General features: G+C 42.6%; 1 protein-coding gene across 12 annotated transcripts in view; it reads right to left on the bottom strand.

Moving 5' to 3' along the window:
* ATP2C1 (ATPase secretory pathway Ca2+ transporting 1) overlaps positions 1–16,762 on the bottom strand; it is a 139,463-nt gene that overhangs the window by 90,077 nt on the left and 32,624 nt on the right. For 10 of the 12 annotated variants that reach the window (XM_060685880.2, XM_060685886.2, XM_087894210.1 and 7 more), the window contains one exon: positions 8,301–8,411. In XM_060685880.2, coding sequence (XP_060541863.1) covers positions 8,301–8,411 — 111 coding nt within the window. Of the gene's footprint in view, positions 1–8,300; positions 8,427–16,762 lie in introns of all 12 variants that reach the window. The other 2 variants (XM_087894205.1, XM_087894208.1) reach the window with 1 other exon arrangement.

The following is a 16,762-nucleotide window of genomic DNA, read 5'->3' on the forward strand; positions in this document are numbered from 1 at the left end:
ATAAAGGTTTTCTTTGTAAGGTATAGACATTGTCATCTTATAATTTTCTTTCCATAATTTATCCCACTTATCCAATTCAATAGTATAGCCAATGTTTCTTGCCCAAGTTATCATATTCTCTTTCACAGTCTCCTCCTCTAATTTGTATTTTATCAGGTAATTGTAAATTTTGGTTATCAGTTTCTCATCCGTACTTTTTAATATCTTGTCTAATTCATTTGGTTCATTTTGAAATCTGAATTTTGCCCGATCTGCTTTGTATCTAGATTCTATTTGGAGATACGGCCACCAGTCAATGTCTATACCCCGATTTTCGAGTTCCTGCCTCGTATATAAATTCCCTTCTTCACTCAGTAATTCTTGATAGCTCCTCATTTTTTCTCTGTCCATTACATTTGGGTAGATCGATGCTTCCATGGTCGATAACCATCTCGGGATTTTAGTATAATGTTGCTTTCTAATTTCTTGCTAGGTTTTATACAATGAGCCTCTAATAATATGCTGTTGGAAGTTTCTTTGTTGTCGGCGCCCTCCCACAAAAAAGCGTGCCAGCCTCAGTTCAAATCAAATCCCTCCAGATATAGCATTATCTTATTTTTTAATTCTATCCATTCTCTTATCCAATTAAGCGATGCTGCCTTATAGTATAGCTCCCAGTCCGGTAAACCAAGGCCTCCCTTTTCGCGGGTATCCTGTAAGCATTTCATTTTTATTCTGGCCTTCCTTCCTTGCCAAATATATTTCGCTATTATTTTATTGAGCTCCTTAAAAAAGTTCTTTCCTGGGCCGATCGGTATCACTTGAAAGAGGTAAAGCAATCTAGGTAGTATATTCATTTTTGCTGACGCTATTTTACCTAAAAATGATAGTTGCAATTTATTCCATGTTTCCAGATCATTTTTAATTTGTTTCATCAATTTAATATAATTATTTTCTCTAATCGTTGTTGCTTTTGCGGTAAGCCAGATTCCTAGGTATTTTACTTTCTTTACAATTTATATTCCTAATTCTTCCTCTAATTGTGCCTCCTGTATCTTTGTCAAGTTTTTTGTTAAGACTTTAGTTTTTTGCCTATTAATTTTAAGCCCCACCACTCTACCATATTCTTCTATCTTCATTAATAGCTTAGTCTGTTATTTCCAGGTGTTCCAGTATGAACACAACGTCGTCAGTGAAGGCTTGCAATTTATATTCCTCTTTCCGTATCCTCAAGCCCTTTATTTCTTCTTCCTTCCATATTTTGTTTAATAGGACTTCCAATGATATTATGAACAATAAAGGGGATAATGGACACCCTTGCCGTACACCTTTTTGTATATCCAATTTTTCTGTCATGTCCCCATTAATTGTAATTCTTGCTATTTGGGATGAGTATACTTTCCTAATCATTTTTAGAAATTTATCGCCAAATTCCATGGCCTCTAATTGCAATACAAGAAAGTTCCAATTCAAATTGTCGAAGGCAATAACCTTGTTAATTGTTTAAAAATGAACATTCCTTTCCCAAATCAAAAATAACTATGACCACATCCACTTGCATTATCATTTATTGCTGTCACCTTTGGGCTTTTCTCAATGTTACACAGGTTATTCAGCCACTCCATCAGAAATCTTCCAACTTAAAGGTTAGTTCTCACAGCAGATAAGCTACTGGAGTACTATTCCTAGAGAGATAGACCTTCTTGATATTAAAAATGATATTAAGAATGATACCTTATGGGTAGGAATATAGATTTTCTGCAGATTTTTAGAAATCTTTCTTGCTTCTGCAATTAATTCATTCAATTTGCCATCTATATTATTTAGTATGAATCAAGTCAGGAAAGAGCATTTGGAGAGAATCAAGGTAAACAGACACCCATCTAGATGGGAAAATGCCTTTATCTTAAAACATGACTGATGTATTAAAAGTTAATGATTCACGTTTCTTAGATTGCATTACAGAATTTAACACAGCATTACTATTAGCATCATGTTTGAAGAACTGAATGATCAGATTATTTTTAATGTAATGATTTTTCTAGTTCACTCAATAAACAAGTCTCCATATTTTAAAAAAGAGAATCGTTTTAGAAGGCATAAAATTTATCTATCAAGCCCATAGCATGTACTAACTGATTATATAAGTAGGCTTTGATCTGTTAGTGAAATTTGTTAACAGCAGCCTTTTGATTATCTATCTTTTTATCCCCCAGTGAGCTCTGGATAGCCGGGAAAGTTTATTATTGAATGAAGGTTTACTGTTAAATCAGGGGTGTCAAAATCAATTTCATTGAGGGCCAGATCAGCATTATGGTTTCCCTCAAAGGGCCAGGTGGGCGTGATTGTGTGGTCACATGACTGGGTGGGCATGGCCAACTCAACCTGGCCCGCTCAATGTCACTCATGTCAAGGGGCACCTGTGATGGGCCAGACAAGGCTGGGAAGGGTGATCCAGGGTGAGCGCCAAAGCCTGGGGAGAGCAGCTGAGCATCGGTGCTTGCACACAGCTGGGGAGAGTGCCGGGAGGGTGTCAAATGGTGCTAGGGCACGATGGGGGAAGCAGCTAAACTGCCCATTCGGTTTTAGGCTGTAGTCCAGGTGCAGAGGGAATGGGGCGAGGTCAAAATGGGAAGCCCCTGCCCACTGCTGCCTGCCCATTGCCTGTGGAGGCTTCCCATTTTCAATCCCCCCTCCCCGTTGTAGTTCAGGCAGTACTGTTCGACCCCCCAGGCACCCTTCTCAACTGTGCACAAGTACCAATGCCCTGCAGTTTGTGCAGTATTGTAATGCAAGATGACACAAGATTTTGCGCTACTGATCTCACACTATAGCAGTTTAGGCCTCTGTTCTCTGAGAACTGAGGCTTGTACCAGATACAGCTGAAGAGAGTTCGCAAGACGAAGAGATTTTGGGACAGTGAAATCGTCTTGCTTGAAGTCTTCCACCAACTTGAAAATGCCTTTCACACCATCCCAGTCTCGGCACGAAGAGCATTTACAAGCCGATGGGAGGCTTCAAGCAAGGCAATTTCGCTGCCCCAAAATCTCTTCGGCTTGCAAATTCTTTTCATAGTGTCCCAATCTTCCTCTGCTCTCAGGGAGGGAGGGCAATTTCTCTCAGGGAGAGAAATTGGCAGCGCTGCCACCAACCATGACTTTCCCACGCAGGGGTGGGGCAGTCCCAGTGAAAGGGGGCTGTGAGGCCCGGCTGGCAAGTGGGACATGGAAGCTCTGGTGCAGGTGCAGTGATCTACAAGTTGTGGCGGCCATCCAGGCCTAAACACGGTCAGCCTTAGATCCGACCCGCGCAGCCACTCTGGAACCAGCAAGAGACAACCCCACTGCCTCGGCCCAACCCCCTGGGCATGTACACAAGAGATGGCGAGCACGCACATCCTGGATTAAAGGGGAGCACTCAGAATGCAGTCAGCGTGTGGGATAAGACGGACGCCAGGGCCCATGCGTGCTCACCACCTCCTGTATAGGCCTCTCAAGTCAGATCTAAGGCTGACTGTGTTCAAGCCTGGATGGCTGCAGCTGGGTTGTAAATCAGCCTGGGCTGGGCCAAGGAATTGCGGGCCAGTCCTTTGCAGTTTCCAAGTCAGCTCCACGGGCCAGATTCAACCACATCACGGGAAAATCTGGCCAGAGGGCTATGAGTTTGACACCCCTGTGTTAAATTAAAAGATACTCCTGCACTCAAGGGAATAGAAATTAGATATTGTGACAGACTTACACTATATCATATACAAATTTTAGCAGTCTGAAAACCAAAAGTGAAAAAAGCAAATCTTCTAAATCAAATGTTCAAACCTATTTCATCCAATTTTGATGGCCTCCACTTCTTGTACAGATAATCCTTAGGTTATGACAGTAACTGGAACTAGAGTATAGGGTAGGCAGACACTACAGCAGGGGTGTCAAACTCAAGGCCCGCAGGCCGCATCCGCCCCACAAAGTGGTTGGATCTGGCCTGCACAGCCATCCTGGAAACTGTAAGGGATTGGCCCATATCACTTCAGCCTAGCCCATACCATCTACCTCTCTCTTGCGTCTCTGCCATCGACTACTAGCACAGCAGGTTGAGATAAGAGGGTGGGCGGTTGCTGCCAGACACCATCCTCTCTGTTTTTGCTTGCGGTTAGAGAGCAGGTCACTGCTAGTTATCTCCTTGCCCCGCCCCCCTTGCAGGTTTTGTCTTTGGCCCGTGTGTAGAGCCCATTCCCCTCATGCACCCAACACACCTCGGCACTGTTGTGGACTGCTGCCACCACCAAGGCTGCCAGCAGTTCGAGCAGGTCCATTAGGCCGCTGCCATCACCGCCCAGAGTAATAGGCCCACCCAGCCCAAAGGAGGCAAAGTAGCCAACAGGCAAAGGTGGCCACCACGAGTGGGGAAAGCCAGATCCACATTGGTGCCTTGGCTACCCAGGCTCAGCGGGGATCGTGTGCCTCTCCTTTGGGCAGGGCAGGTCTGCCAAGTGGCAGTGTAGTTGTCACCCAGGAGCTGTCAGGGGTAGAGATCCCGATGAAACACCCCCTTCATAGGGGCTGCTCGGTGGGGAGAGCAGAGCCCTGCCCTGCAAAGCAGCAGATCCAGAGCACTTTCGGGACGCTGCCCAGCCAACACAGCTCCTTCAGACGGAGACCCTGAGGGTGCAGCCCCTTCCCTGGACTGAAGCAGCCCCACTGAAGGCAGCTTTCTGTCTTACAGCCTCCCTGCTGCATCTCCATTCTGAGTTGAGGGTTGCAGGCAAATTCCCCACTTGGCTGGCATTCCCAGAAGGTGCAGCTCGGCTGTTTCAAGCACCACCGCAAAAAGCCTGGGAGGGTGAGGCTGAGGTGAAAACAGCTGCCAATGGGAGCTCCAGGCCCTGCATCCCTCGCTCTCCAGGGCACCCGGTAAGCAGCGGGGCGAGTCAGCATGGCGGTGCCCAAACCAGTGCCTGGGGCTCAAAGGCCCACTTTCTGTGGAAAGGTCCTCTTCCTCCAGTCTTGGGACAGGCGGTGCTTCCTACCTCGCCATCTGCCACGCTTCGGGGAAGCCTGGCTGTACGCCATGTGTTGGGTCTGGTAGCAGGTGGGGAAGCACTGCATCTTTCCCCTCTCATTTATGCTATGCCTGCTGGCGAAGCGCCACTCTCATGCATTCAACACACCTCAGCACCATTGTGGGTTTCTGCGGCAGTCCGCAGTGGGGCCGAGGTGCATCGTGTGCACAAGGGGAACATACTCCATGCTCAAGCCAAGGGCAAGACCTGTGAGGCAGCCGAGATGATCAGCAGTGACCTGCTCTCCAACTGCAAGCCAAAACAAAAAGTGGGACCTAGTAAGCAAATCCAGTGGTCCGCATCTCATTCCTTCCCCTGCTTCCGTCTGCTGCTTGGACAGCCAGCCCAGTGGTGGCAGTGGGTTCCAGAGCCGCAGCCTGGGTCAGCTGAGGGGCCAGTAGGCTGCAGCTATAGCAGGAAACCATTCCCCACCCCACACACAAAGGGTGGCAAGTGTGCTGTGGCCAACGGTTGCCAGCTGTAGCTGCTCCATCCCCTGCCTCACCTCACCTCATTTTATCCTGTGGGATGAGCCTCCTGCCTCCTGCCCCACCCACCGGAGACCCCTGGATTCCCGCTCCAGCCCCACCTAGCCACGACAGGCACCACTCACGTGAGTGACATCAAGCTGGCTACATCCCCGGGCCACACCCAGTCGGCCGCAACCACCCTGGCTACGCCCTTCCTCACCTCCCCAGCCCCTAAGGACAACCACAATGCTGATCCAGCCCTTAACACCCCTGTACTAGAGGGTATGACATCTACAGGCCACCTGAGTGCTCCTTGGGAGAAAAAGTGACAAGAATAGGAATGACTTGCACCCTCCTGACAACTTTGACAACTTTGTCATTGACTTTGTGGGAAGTGTGCAGGGAAAGTTGCAAATAGTGATCACATGATCTTGTAATGGCTAAAACTTGAAGGACTGGTCTCCCTCCTATAATGTCATTATAACTTTGAATGGTTTACTGAACAAGTGATCATAACCCGAGAATTTCTAAAGTTATTCCCACCTATACTGCACCCCTCTAGCCTTGTCATATTATTATTATATAGGAAGAATATGACCTGTACAATGACTGTGCAATAAAGATGCATACATTGTTCCAGGTTAAAGTCCAAGTATTTGAAATTAATCAAGATATTAAGATTGAAGTAAATAAAAAGAATCACTATAAGATACTGCAAGCTAAGGTCTATGTCAAATTGCAGCAATGGACTACTGATGTGTATTGTCAACATTTTAATTAAGCCTTTTTTGACAAGGACTTTCAACCAATGTGGTCAAAGATTTTGGAATTCTTGTGTTTATAATATAACTTCAGAGCCTTCCCTTCCCTCCTGAACAACTTAGTTTTGTTAGAATGGTTACTAATACTTACTCATGAGTTGTGTATCAGATAATACCTAACTGATAGTACCTATCAGATAATATTTATTGGAAATTAAGAAGCAACATAACATAGGGCAATTGATGGCAGAAATTCCGAAAAGTAAAGGTTAAACAAGCATTTTAGCTTTTCTATCTTATCACTATATAGGTTCATTCATATACAAGTCATGTTAAACATTTGGTTGTATGTATCTAAAAAAGTATGGTTGACATCACTCAATTCTTCTGTACACATGATGGTCATTATGTTCTGACTTTCCTACAGATATCTGAGATGAGAGTTATTTCAATTATTTTATGAAACACTTGTGCTAACATCAAGGACATAGGTTCAATCTAATCTAAAGAAATTCAGTCTAATTTCCTACAATGTATTGTGATGCTAGGAATTGGTTAGTCTTTTCAGTGCATGGTTAAGTTTATTCCTATGTTTGGATTATTACTGAGAGAAAAAAAGCATATATTTTACTTTCTTTCCTATGAAAAATCCCTTGGCACACAAAACTGGCTCCAAAGCCTGGGAACCTTCCAAAGCAAACCAAAAGCACCTAGAAGGACAGAAGAATGGGAAATAGGTCCTTTGTGCTTCCATTACTGCACCTCTCTGAATCATCATCTTCTTCTTTTAATGACCCCATAATCTACTGTGGGGTGGAATCTGGGAAACTGAATGGAGCTAGCAAAGTGTTTAATAGCTGGATGCCCTTCCCGTCGCCATAACACCTCTGTGAATGGCACTGTATTATTGGTTTTCATTTGGGGGGGTGGGTAATTTGAAACATACTTTTATTATGCAAAGTTCCAAGACCTTCCAAAGAGGGTCCTTGGTGCTCTCCTAGCTTGGTGATTTTCTTGAAGATGTTTCATTACGAAACTAGTAACATTATCAGTGCTAGAAGGGAGTGGAGTTTGCTCTTATATTTATATACTAGTAATTTACCGAGTCAGTGTTGATGATTCACTTTCCAAAGTGAATCAGAAAATGTGCCCATTTAGCAAATAAAATTCATTGATTCTATTCTGATTTTAATAATACTTGAACAAATGAGCAATATAGATCAGTGCAGAGTGGGGAATTCTGGAAGTTGAAGTCTATACATTTGAAACTAGTCAAAGTTGAGAAATACTGGTCTAGATTATTATATTAACAATACAAATAATATATTAACTTGTGATTAGTATGTTTAAAAATGGCAGATAAACAAGTTTGTTTAAAGCGGGTCTAGGACAACTCGCTGCGGCTGATTCGCCACAGCTGACCTGCCATGGGAGAATTCAACATGGGATAACTCAAAAGAGGTAGAAGTGAATTGCAGCATGCCTTTAAGTTTGGACTTTCTCAATTTAGAAGTCCTCAAGGCTGAGTGCAATTCATTTGTCCCTCTCTCGAGTTACCCCTCATTGAATTTTTCTGCCGTGAGTTGGCTGTGGCGAGTCGACCATGGCAAGACGGCAGTGGCTAGTCAGTAGCAACAAATTATTCCATTTCTTAAAGCAGCCCTTCCCATTCCTAGATGCAATCAACAGTCCGAACTAACTGAAGTTATAGGAGTTATAGTATCAAATCTCTGCATCAAGCTGAGTATGATTGTTAAAAGCAAAATTCTTCTAGCAAGACTAAAACCACTTCTCATAAAAACTCAAAATGGATCTGCTTTATCTATAAATTTAAAGTTTAATCTGAATGTACAAATCAGTATTTACCAATCAACTATAAAGAGGTAGTCTTTAACAATTTTTAGCAAACCAAAGCACTATTTGAGCATCATAAAGAAATAGATTAACTAGCAAATTATTAACTAATCAGACATATGAAGTTAACAAATACTCAAGAATATTAAGAAAATGTTCTTACATATTCAAGTTGTTATTTACCTTAAGAATGCTTGCCACTTCGTTGACTGGTAATTCACTTGCTTTTTTGGAAGTTAGAACAGGAATCATTATTTCATTTTCATCCTTAGGCAACTGTTGAAAATGTGCAACCTAAAAAACAAGGAGCTATCCATATCACTAGATATCATAGTTCAGCTGCTCCAATAAGCTGCAAAAAAGAATATCTAGCAAAACAGAAATTACTATCAATTGGAACTATGTGCTCCTTTTGATTTGAGTACTAACACTTTAGAGCATTAAAAATACATTAATCTATACTGAGTAAATTGTATCTTTTTAAAAAATTAAATCATATCCAAATTGTATGTTATATATATTTGTAACAACATAAATTAAATATGCATTCTAATTAATTAGTATATTTTTTTAAAAAAGTGACCAATTTAATGCATGATACAAAAAGTTTTTTTCCTGTCCAGTCGTGTCTAACCTAGGGAGGAATGCTCATTTCCGTTTCCTAGCCAAGGGAGCCACTTTATGCTAAGATACTTCCATGATTATATGGTCAATATGATTATGTACTGAGGCATGCAAAATCTTTCCCTCCAAAGTGCTATCTATGTATTTACTTCACCTACATTTGTTTGAATTGCTAGATTGGCAAGAGCTGGGACAAAAATGGAAGTTCACCCCATCAGGTGTACTTGGGTCTCAAATTGCCAACCTTCTGATCCATAAATACAGCATCTTGACCACCAGCAGCAAGCTATTCCACTGATTAATTGCTCACACTGTCAGAAAATTTCTTTTTATTCTATGTTGGATCTCTCTTTAACAAGCTTCCAGCCATTACTTCTTGTCCTGCCCTCAGATACCCTGGAGAATAAGACAATCTCCTCTTCTTTGTGACATCTCTGCAAGTATTGGAAGACAACTATCATGTCACTCCTAATCCTTCTCTTCAATAGGCAAGGCATACCTAACTCCCTTAATTGTTCATCATATAATTTGGCCTCCAAACCCTTTATCATGCATTATTATATTTTCAAAAATGGATTGGACACCATTTAACTTGGATGTTGTAAGGCTCCTACCTAGGGCAAGGAGGTAGACTAGAAGACCTCTCGGGTCCTTTCCAACCCTATTATTCTATAATCTATGACAACATGGGGAAGTCTGTTTACTAGGAGATACTTAATGGATCTTCTTGGAGATAAATCTAAGCCTTTTTGAATTGGTTAATTGGATAAATCCGCTGAATTTTTTAGGGGTTTTGTTATGCTTACTATGGCATGCAGCCTTTAAAAAGTAACAATAAAAAGAACAATCATAAAATTGCAATTATAAGAAGACAACCACAACCTAAAGAGCTCACTTAAATGTGCATAGGCCATCACAGACTGCTGACATAAAATTACTACCGTGTTTCCCCGAAAATAGGACATGTCCTGAAAATAAGGCCACGCCTGATTTTGGGGTGAGCCTAAATATACGCCCTCCTCCAAAAATAAGTCCCCCCCCCTCTCTCTCTCTCTCACACACACACACACACACACACAGGTCCCTCACCCCCCAACCCTCCCAAGGCAGCCACATCTCTGCAAACTCGTGCGCCCCGGCCCTTTCGCCCCCCACAGCACCAACCATAGACCTCAAGCGCCTGCTACTGCGCCATGGTGGCAGCCCACCCACTCTCGCCCCCACACCCAGGCACCACGGTCACATAGCCCGCGCTACCGAGCACCCACCACAACAGCCCCAGCGCAAGCATCACCGCCCCAGGGCTTCCTTGGCAGTGCAGCCACCGGCAGCAGAGAGGCCTCCATGCACAGTGGGCAGGTGCGGAGGACTACAATGGCAGGCCTGGCATGTCCCACAGCTATGGGAGTGTGCTTCCCACTCTATGGTGGCAGCTGGAGCTGGAGCTGGACCCTGCAGGGAGAGCTGGCCCAGGCCGTGGCTTCCGTGCAGGTGCTGGTGGTGGGCGCCGGCGGCATTGGCTACAACCTCAAGGACCTGGTGCTACTGGCTTTGCCCAAATTGACATGGTGAGGCCTGAGAGCCACGCGAGCGGGGGTTGGGGACAGGCACTAGCGCAGCTTGGTGCCTTCAGGCCGCTTGCATTCTACACACACACCCTGCGGGAGGGGAGGAGCTTAATGGCAGCGTGCGAAGGGAGCCTCTCTCTGCCAGACTCCCAAGTCTGTGAGTGCGCAGGCCGCCCGAGGCCTCCTGCACCCCCAAAATAATAAGACACCCCTGATAATAAGGCCTACCCCTTATTTCGAGGTTCAAAAGAAAATAACTCCTGCTGTCCTCTGCCAGCAAAAACGGAGCTCGGGATGGCTGCACCATTTTTGCTGGCAGAGGCATCACGGGCCGGTCTGTCACTGTTTCCATGGCAGTCCCACGTGGCAGATCTAAGCACCCCACGGGCCAGATCCAAGCCCTGGGCCTTGAGTTTGACACCCTTCTCTAGATATTATTCCTTGTGAGTCCTACTACTAGAGAAAAGAATCTCTTCTAGTTGCTTTATTTCCACACACAAATACATTTTCTCTTACCAACACACACATACACACACATGCATACATATACACACATATATATACACATACATAGGTATATATATATATATATATATATATATATATATATATATATATATATATATATTTATATATATATGTGTGTGTGTGTGTGTGTGTGTGTGTGTGTGTGTGTGTGTGTGTGTGTTTTCGCGGGTGTTTGTATGTAGGTCTTTGGTTATTCGGGAAGCACGAAGCCGAGAACACCAGCCTGAAGATGACGAATGAGACTTCGTCGAAACGTCGCCAAGACACTTCCAATTTTACGTGGGAGAAGACCCGAATAACCAAAGACCTATATATATATATATATGTGTTTTTCTTCTAGCCAGGTTTTCCCTACGTATATATATATGTAGGTCTTTGGTTATTCGGGTTTTCTCCCGTGTAAAATTGGAGGTGTCTTGGCAACGTTTCGACGAAGTCTCATTTGTCATCTTCAGGCTTGTGTTCTTGGCAATGCTCCTAGAAGCGCGAAGCCGAGAACACCAGCCTGAAGATGACGAATGAGACTTCGTCAAAACGTTGCCAAGACACCTCCAATTTTATGCAGGAGAAAACCCGAATAACCAAAGACCTACATACAAACACCCGCGAAAACCTCAGAAAACATATATATATGAGAGGGCAGCTGTTGACATGCCTTTTTAAGCCTCTCCCCAGCGCAGCTGGATGTAATGGTGTTGGTAATGTGTCTGTCTGTCTGTCTGTCTGTCTGTCTGTCTGTCTGTGTGTGTCTCTCTCTCTCTCTGTGTGTGTGTGTGTGTGTGTGTGTGTGTTTTCTGAGGTTTTCGCAGGTGTTTGTATGTAGAAGCGTGCTTCTAGAAGCACAAAGCCGAAAACACCAGCCTGAAGATGACGAATGAGACTTCGTCGAAACGTTGCCAAGACACTTCCAATTTTACGCAGGAGAAAACCTGAATAACCAAAGACCTACATACAAACACCTGCGAAAACCTCAGAAAACAAATATATATGAAGTGTTTTTCTATCAATATATATAATATTACTAATTTTCACTTGTGTTATAAGATGCTTTGTGTAGCTAATGCATGTACTCACAGCAAATTACATAACATGGGCATGCTTAGGCATGCTTAAGCTGGATGGATTATTAAAACAGCTCACATGGACAAAGGCTACTCATTTTCTTGGTGTCAGTTCCCATGTATTTTGATGTGATTGTTTCAAGGCAAACACTGTCTATTTACAATTTACATAAAAGCTGGTTATAGACTTATTATAGGATGATTAAGTAGTGACAGCATGAATATCTCACCAAGGCCAAAACAGCCATGATAAACCATATTTTTCGGACCATAAGACGCACCGGTGCATAAGACGTAGCAAGTTTTCGAAGAGGTAAGCAAGGAAAAGAAAAGTTTCTGCCCTCCCCGGCCCCCAAGAGCACTCTGCTGGCCTCCCAAACCTTCTGAACATCCCGTTTTTCACAAAAACAGCATGTACAGAGGGTTTGGGAGGCCTGCAGAGTGCTCCTAGGGGCTGGGAAGGGCAAAAATGTGACGCGTGGAAGGTTTGGGGAGCCAAAAACGGGGCCATTTTTGCCCTCCCTGGCCGACAGGAGCACTCTGCAGGCATCCCAAAGCCTCTGCACATGCCATTTTTGAAAGGACGACTGGTAGGAAAATCCCCACCCACCCCCCCATCACCGTTTGATTTTACTTAAGATGTGGGACAGGGAGAAAGATCGGAAGCAGGCAGGGTGAGGAAAACTCTTTCAGAAAGTAATTTCCGGGGGAGGGGGAGGTTTCCTGCTGATCCTCCTTTCAAAGGGGAGCCTTGCAGATGTACATCCAAACTGCTCCCTCCGTGGCTTCGAAGCCTCTAGCCTTGCAAAACTGCGCAGGGAAGGTGGAGGTTTGCTTTCTCTCTCCCCCGCATCTCAAACAAAATCAAACCGTGATGGGGAGGGGGGGGATTTTCCTGTAAATACAGGTTGGAGATGGGGGGGAGATTTCCCTGCCAATCCTTCTTTCAAAAGGGAGCCTTGCAGGCGCACATCCAAACTGGTCTCTCTGTGGCTTTGAAGTCTCTAGCCTTGCAATCCTGCAACGGGGACGTTTGCTCCAAAGCTACAGCAGAGCATTGGACTGGGAAGCCTCCACGGGTAAGATTGAGTTGCGTGTCTTGCTCCAGCAAGAGGGGTGCAGGCTGGGGGCTTGGGCCTGGAAGAGCGCAAACCGTGCTCACCGCCTGCTCCATAGCCACAAGGTGAGCTGCAGAAGAGAGGGGCCCTCGGCTGCGAGGTTGCCTGGCGCCATGGGAAGGGCTGGGGCTAGCAAGAGTGCGCTGGAAATATATCCTGGCACCCAGAGAGACAGAACTCCTGGCCCTCGCTGGATCAGCTGATCCACGGGCCACGATTAAGGGACCCAGCAGCCATGAGGTGACCGCACTCTGGCTTCCTGTACCTCAAAAAAATTAAGACATCCCCAAAAAGAATCCCTGTTTTTTGAGGGGTCAAAAGAAAATAAGACCCAGTCTTATTTTTGGTGAAACAAGGTATAATAGTAATATTAAACATAATAATCCCAATAGTCGTCATCATCATCATCATATTTACGTCTCTTTTATTTTCTATATTTCATTAAACTTCTTCTTTTATTTTCCTATTTCTAAATTCCGTTTTTATTTTCCAACCATCGATAAAATAATTCCCATGTTGTGTAATATTCAGTTTGTTCTTTCTCCTTAATTGCAATTCTGCACATTCTAATATTTTCCTAATCACATTCTCATCTGTAGGGATCTCTTCACTTTTCCAGTTTTATGTGAATACAATTCTAGCTGCAGTTAATACATGAATAATTAGATATACATTCCCCTTACTATAGGTTTCAGGTAAAATCCCCAACAAAAATATTTCTGGTTTGAAGTCAATGTGCTTTTTTATCATCTTTTCTAGCCACGTATGTATTTTTGTCCAGTATTTTTTTGCTTCTATGCATGTCCATCACATATGATAGTAAGACCCAGTTATCTGGTGGCATTTCCAACATTTAGCTGATCTATCTTTGCCAACCTTGCCGGTCCAAAGTGCCAGCTATAAAACATCTTATACAAATTTTCTTTATATGCAGTTGACATAGTTAATTTATAGTTCCTGTCCCATAATTTTTGCCGTTTATCTAGTTCTATTGTGTAGCCAAAGTTTTTTGCCCATGCTATCATTGTCTCCTTCACTTGTTCATCTTCCAATTTGATGCCCAGTAAGTAGCTGTAGGTTTTCTTTATCAATCTTTCTTCTGTCCCTGTTAATATCTTATCTGATTCTGTCAATTCTTTACAAAAACCGTATAATTTAACATCTTTCTCATATCTAGAATGTATCTATACTTGTGAATACCATGCCATATCAATCCCTTGATCCAGGGATGAAATCTACTTATCTTCCTTACCGGCTCGGAAGCGCGCGTGCGCCACGTGCGCACACCTTCTGCGCATACGCAGAAGGTAAACAAACATGATTTCCTGGTTAAAACCAGGAAGTAATGACACCCGGGCGGCGATAGCTACCGGATCGCCGAACCACAGGGAAAAATCACTACTGGATCAGTCGATTCAGTCCAATCCAGGAGCATTTCACCCCTGCCTTGATCACTCAGTTCTTGAATAAAAACTTCCCCCTTTTCATTCAAAATATCTTTATATCTAACAATATTTCCCATGTTAATAATGTTTGGGTGAATGAGTGCTTCTATCGTTGAAAGCCAAATTGGTATCCTCAAGTAGTGTTGCTCTCTGATTTTTTTCCCATACTAGCAGCAGTGTGTTCCTAATATAATGTCTTTGGAAGTAACCATGTATCTTACTTTTCCCATACCACAAGCACGCTAACCCAGTTGCAAATCATGTCTCTCCAAAGTCAATAGTCTTGTATGCCTCAATACAATCCATTCTTTCATCCATATTAATACTGCTGCCTGATAGTAGTTTGGTAGTCCAAAGCCTCCTCTATTTCTTGAATCCTGCAGCATTTTTAAATGAAAGCTTGCCTTTTTCCCTTGCCAGATATATTTTAGTATTATTTTATTAATTTTCTCAAAATATTTTCCCCCAATTTAATTGGAATTGTTTGAAATAAGTATAGTAATCTCTGCAGTATATTCATTTTAATTGTAGCTATTCTTCCTACCAGTGATAGTTGCAATTTTTTTCAGGACAACTTTAATTTGTTGCATCAGTTTAAAGTAATTATCTTCCTTAATCGTTACACATCTTGCTGTCAGATGAATCCCTAAGTATTTTACTTTTATTAATCTGAATATCTATTCTCCTCATTAACTTTTTTATGTTTATCTGTAAAAATTTTCACTTAAATCTTAGTTTTCTCTTTATTTATTTTCAATCCTGCCACTTTGCCATATTCTTCTATTTTTTTAATTAATTTAGACCCTGTTTCTTGTGGATCTTCCAGAATGAAGATTAAATCATCTGCAAACACCTGTAATTTGTACTTTTCCTTTTTTATTTCCATACATCTCTATATCTTGTCTGATATTTCTATTTAATATTTCCAGTATCAATATAAATAACAGGGGAGACAAGGGACATCCTTGTCTTGTACCTTTTTTAATGCTAACCTTCTCAGTTATATCTCCATTTACCATCACCTTTGCACTTTGTTTATAATATATCGCCTTAATCATATTAATAAATCTCTCCCCAAAGTCCATGTCTTTTAGTTGTGCTAGCATAAATTGCCAGTTCACATTGTCAAATGCTTTCTCTGCATCTAGGAAAATCAACGCCATTTGTTTCTCTGGATGCATTTCATAATACTCCAATGTATTTAAAATTATTCTTATATTGTCTCTGATTGTCTTTGATTTGTCTCTTAGGTAAAAAAAAAACCATTTTGATCTGAATGTATAAATTGATTTAAGAATCTTTTTAGTCTTTCTACAATTATTGAAGCGTATATTTTATAATCAGCGATACACCAATTAATGGAGAAGAAACCCTTCAAAATTACTATGAAAAATTATATGATCAAGAGACAATTTCAAAAGATAAAATAAAACAATATTTAGAAAAAGTGGAACTATCTAAAGTACCTGAAACAGTGAAAGCAATGCTAGATAAACTCATAACAATGATGGAATTAACAGAAGCAATTAAGAGACAAAAAATGGTAAAAAACCATGTCCAGATGGTCTACCAGCAGAACTTTACAAAGACTTACAAAATATTTTAAGTATATCAATGCTGGAAGTATTTAATGAACTATTGCTAGAAGTACCAAATTCATGGATGGAAGCATATATTACTCTCATACCAAAAGAAAACTCTGACTTTGTTGTTGTTGTTGTTGTTAGTTGCAAAGTCGTGTCTGACCCATTACAACCCCATGGACAACGTTCCTCCAGGCTTTCCTGTCCTCTACCATCCTCTGGAGTCCATTTAAGCTCACGCCTACTGCTTCAGTGACTCCATCCAGCCACCTCATTCTCTGTCATCCCATTCTTCTTTTGCTCTCAATCTTTCCCAGCATTAGGCTCTTCTTCAGTGAGTCCTTCCTTCTTATTAGGTGGCCAAAGTATTTGAATTTCATCTTCAGGACCTGGCCTTCTAAAGAGTAGTCAAGGTTGATCTCCTCTAGGACTGACCAGTTTGCAGTCCAAAGGACTCGCAAGCATCTTCTCCAGCACCATAGTTCAAAGACCTTAATTCTTTGGCGCTCAGCCTTTCTTATGGTCCAACTTTCAGAACCATACATTGCAACTGGGAAAATCATAGCCTTGACTATATGCACTTTTGTTGGCAGGACAATGTCTCTACTTTGTAGTATGCTGTCTAGATTTGCCATAGCTTTCCTCTCCAGGAGCAAGCGTCTTTTAATTTCTTGGCTGCAGTCCCCATCTGCGGTGATCTTGGAGCCCAGGAAAATAA

Source organism: Pantherophis guttatus, chromosome 4, assembly GCF_059756535.1.
Source record: "Pantherophis guttatus breed Tessera chromosome 4, ASM5975653v1, whole genome shotgun sequence".
In the NCBI taxonomy this organism is placed as follows: Eukaryota; Metazoa; Chordata; class Lepidosauria; order Squamata; family Colubridae; genus Pantherophis; species Pantherophis guttatus.